This window comes from Triticum dicoccoides, unplaced genomic scaffold (assembly GCF_002162155.2).
Source record: "Triticum dicoccoides isolate Atlit2015 ecotype Zavitan unplaced genomic scaffold, WEW_v2.0 scaffold3763, whole genome shotgun sequence".
NCBI lineage: Eukaryota > Viridiplantae > Streptophyta > Magnoliopsida > Poales > Poaceae > Triticum > Triticum dicoccoides.
This window is the reverse complement of record NW_021267484.1, coordinates 270-1,179: the sequence shown is the minus strand read 5'-3', so window position 1 is coordinate 1,179 and position 910 is coordinate 270. Positions and strand designations below refer to the sequence as shown.

Here is a 910-nt window from a genome sequence, read left to right as displayed (position 1 = left end):
TTTAGACAAACAAGTTCGAATAGAAATATGGGGATACATAGTGACTACCAGTACGCACCAAGTTACAAATATTATTACATGTCCCAAATTTTCAAACTATTCTCTGTTCTACTTCTTCCTACCACGTTGTGTGCCCTTCTTCGCCTTAGCCCTTCTTATTTTTGGTTCTACTACACACACAAGTTCACTGATCATCTTGGTTTTCTTCACTGGTCTTTTCAACACCTCGCCAATACCCTCGTGATCAGTGTCTTCAGTCTCAATGTTGACAACAGTTTCAGTTTCTTTGGTGTGTACCTCAACATGGGTTTCTTCAGTCTGAACCTCGACACGCTCAGGTTCAGTTTCTTCAGTCTGAACCTCGACACGCTCAAATTCAGTTTCTTCGGTGTGCACCTCCACATCAGTTTCTTCAGTCTGAATGTTGACTGCAGCAGGATTTTCTTCAGTCTGCTCAGGCTCAGGCACACTTCTCTTCTTTCTACCGCCCTTGACTCTTGCTTTTTTGGTTGGCCAACACTGTTCAACAACAAGGGGCTGACTTGCTCGCTTCCTCCTGTGCAGAAAATGTTATAGATATACTAATTGGGAAAAAGCACCAAATCAAAACACAGACAAATAAACAAGAACATACTTTGGCTTATCAGGAGTGTAACGGCATTTGATAGATCCCACTCTGTGCCCAAGTTCGTGGCACAACTTGCTGTTGGGTTTCGTAGTAATTTCAAAAAAATTTCCTACGCGCACACAGGATCATGTGATGCATAGCAACGAGAGGAGAGTGTTGTCTACGTACCCAACGCAGACCGACTGCGGAAGCAATGACACGACGTAGAGGAAGTAGTCGTACGTCTTCACGATCCAACCGATCAAGCACCGAAACTACGGCACCTCCGAGTTCGAGCACACG

General features: G+C 44.4%; 1 protein-coding gene across 1 annotated transcript; it reads right to left on the bottom strand.

Moving 5' to 3' along the window:
- Positions 1-108: 108 nt before the first annotated feature.
- LOC119346048 lies at positions 109-703 on the bottom strand (the record flags this gene model as incomplete). Its single annotated transcript, XM_037615793.1, has 2 exons — positions 109-556; positions 635-703. Coding segments are annotated over 2 exons (517 nt in total), but the record flags the coding sequence as incomplete, so codon positions are not given.
- Positions 704-910: the final 207 nt, after the last annotated feature.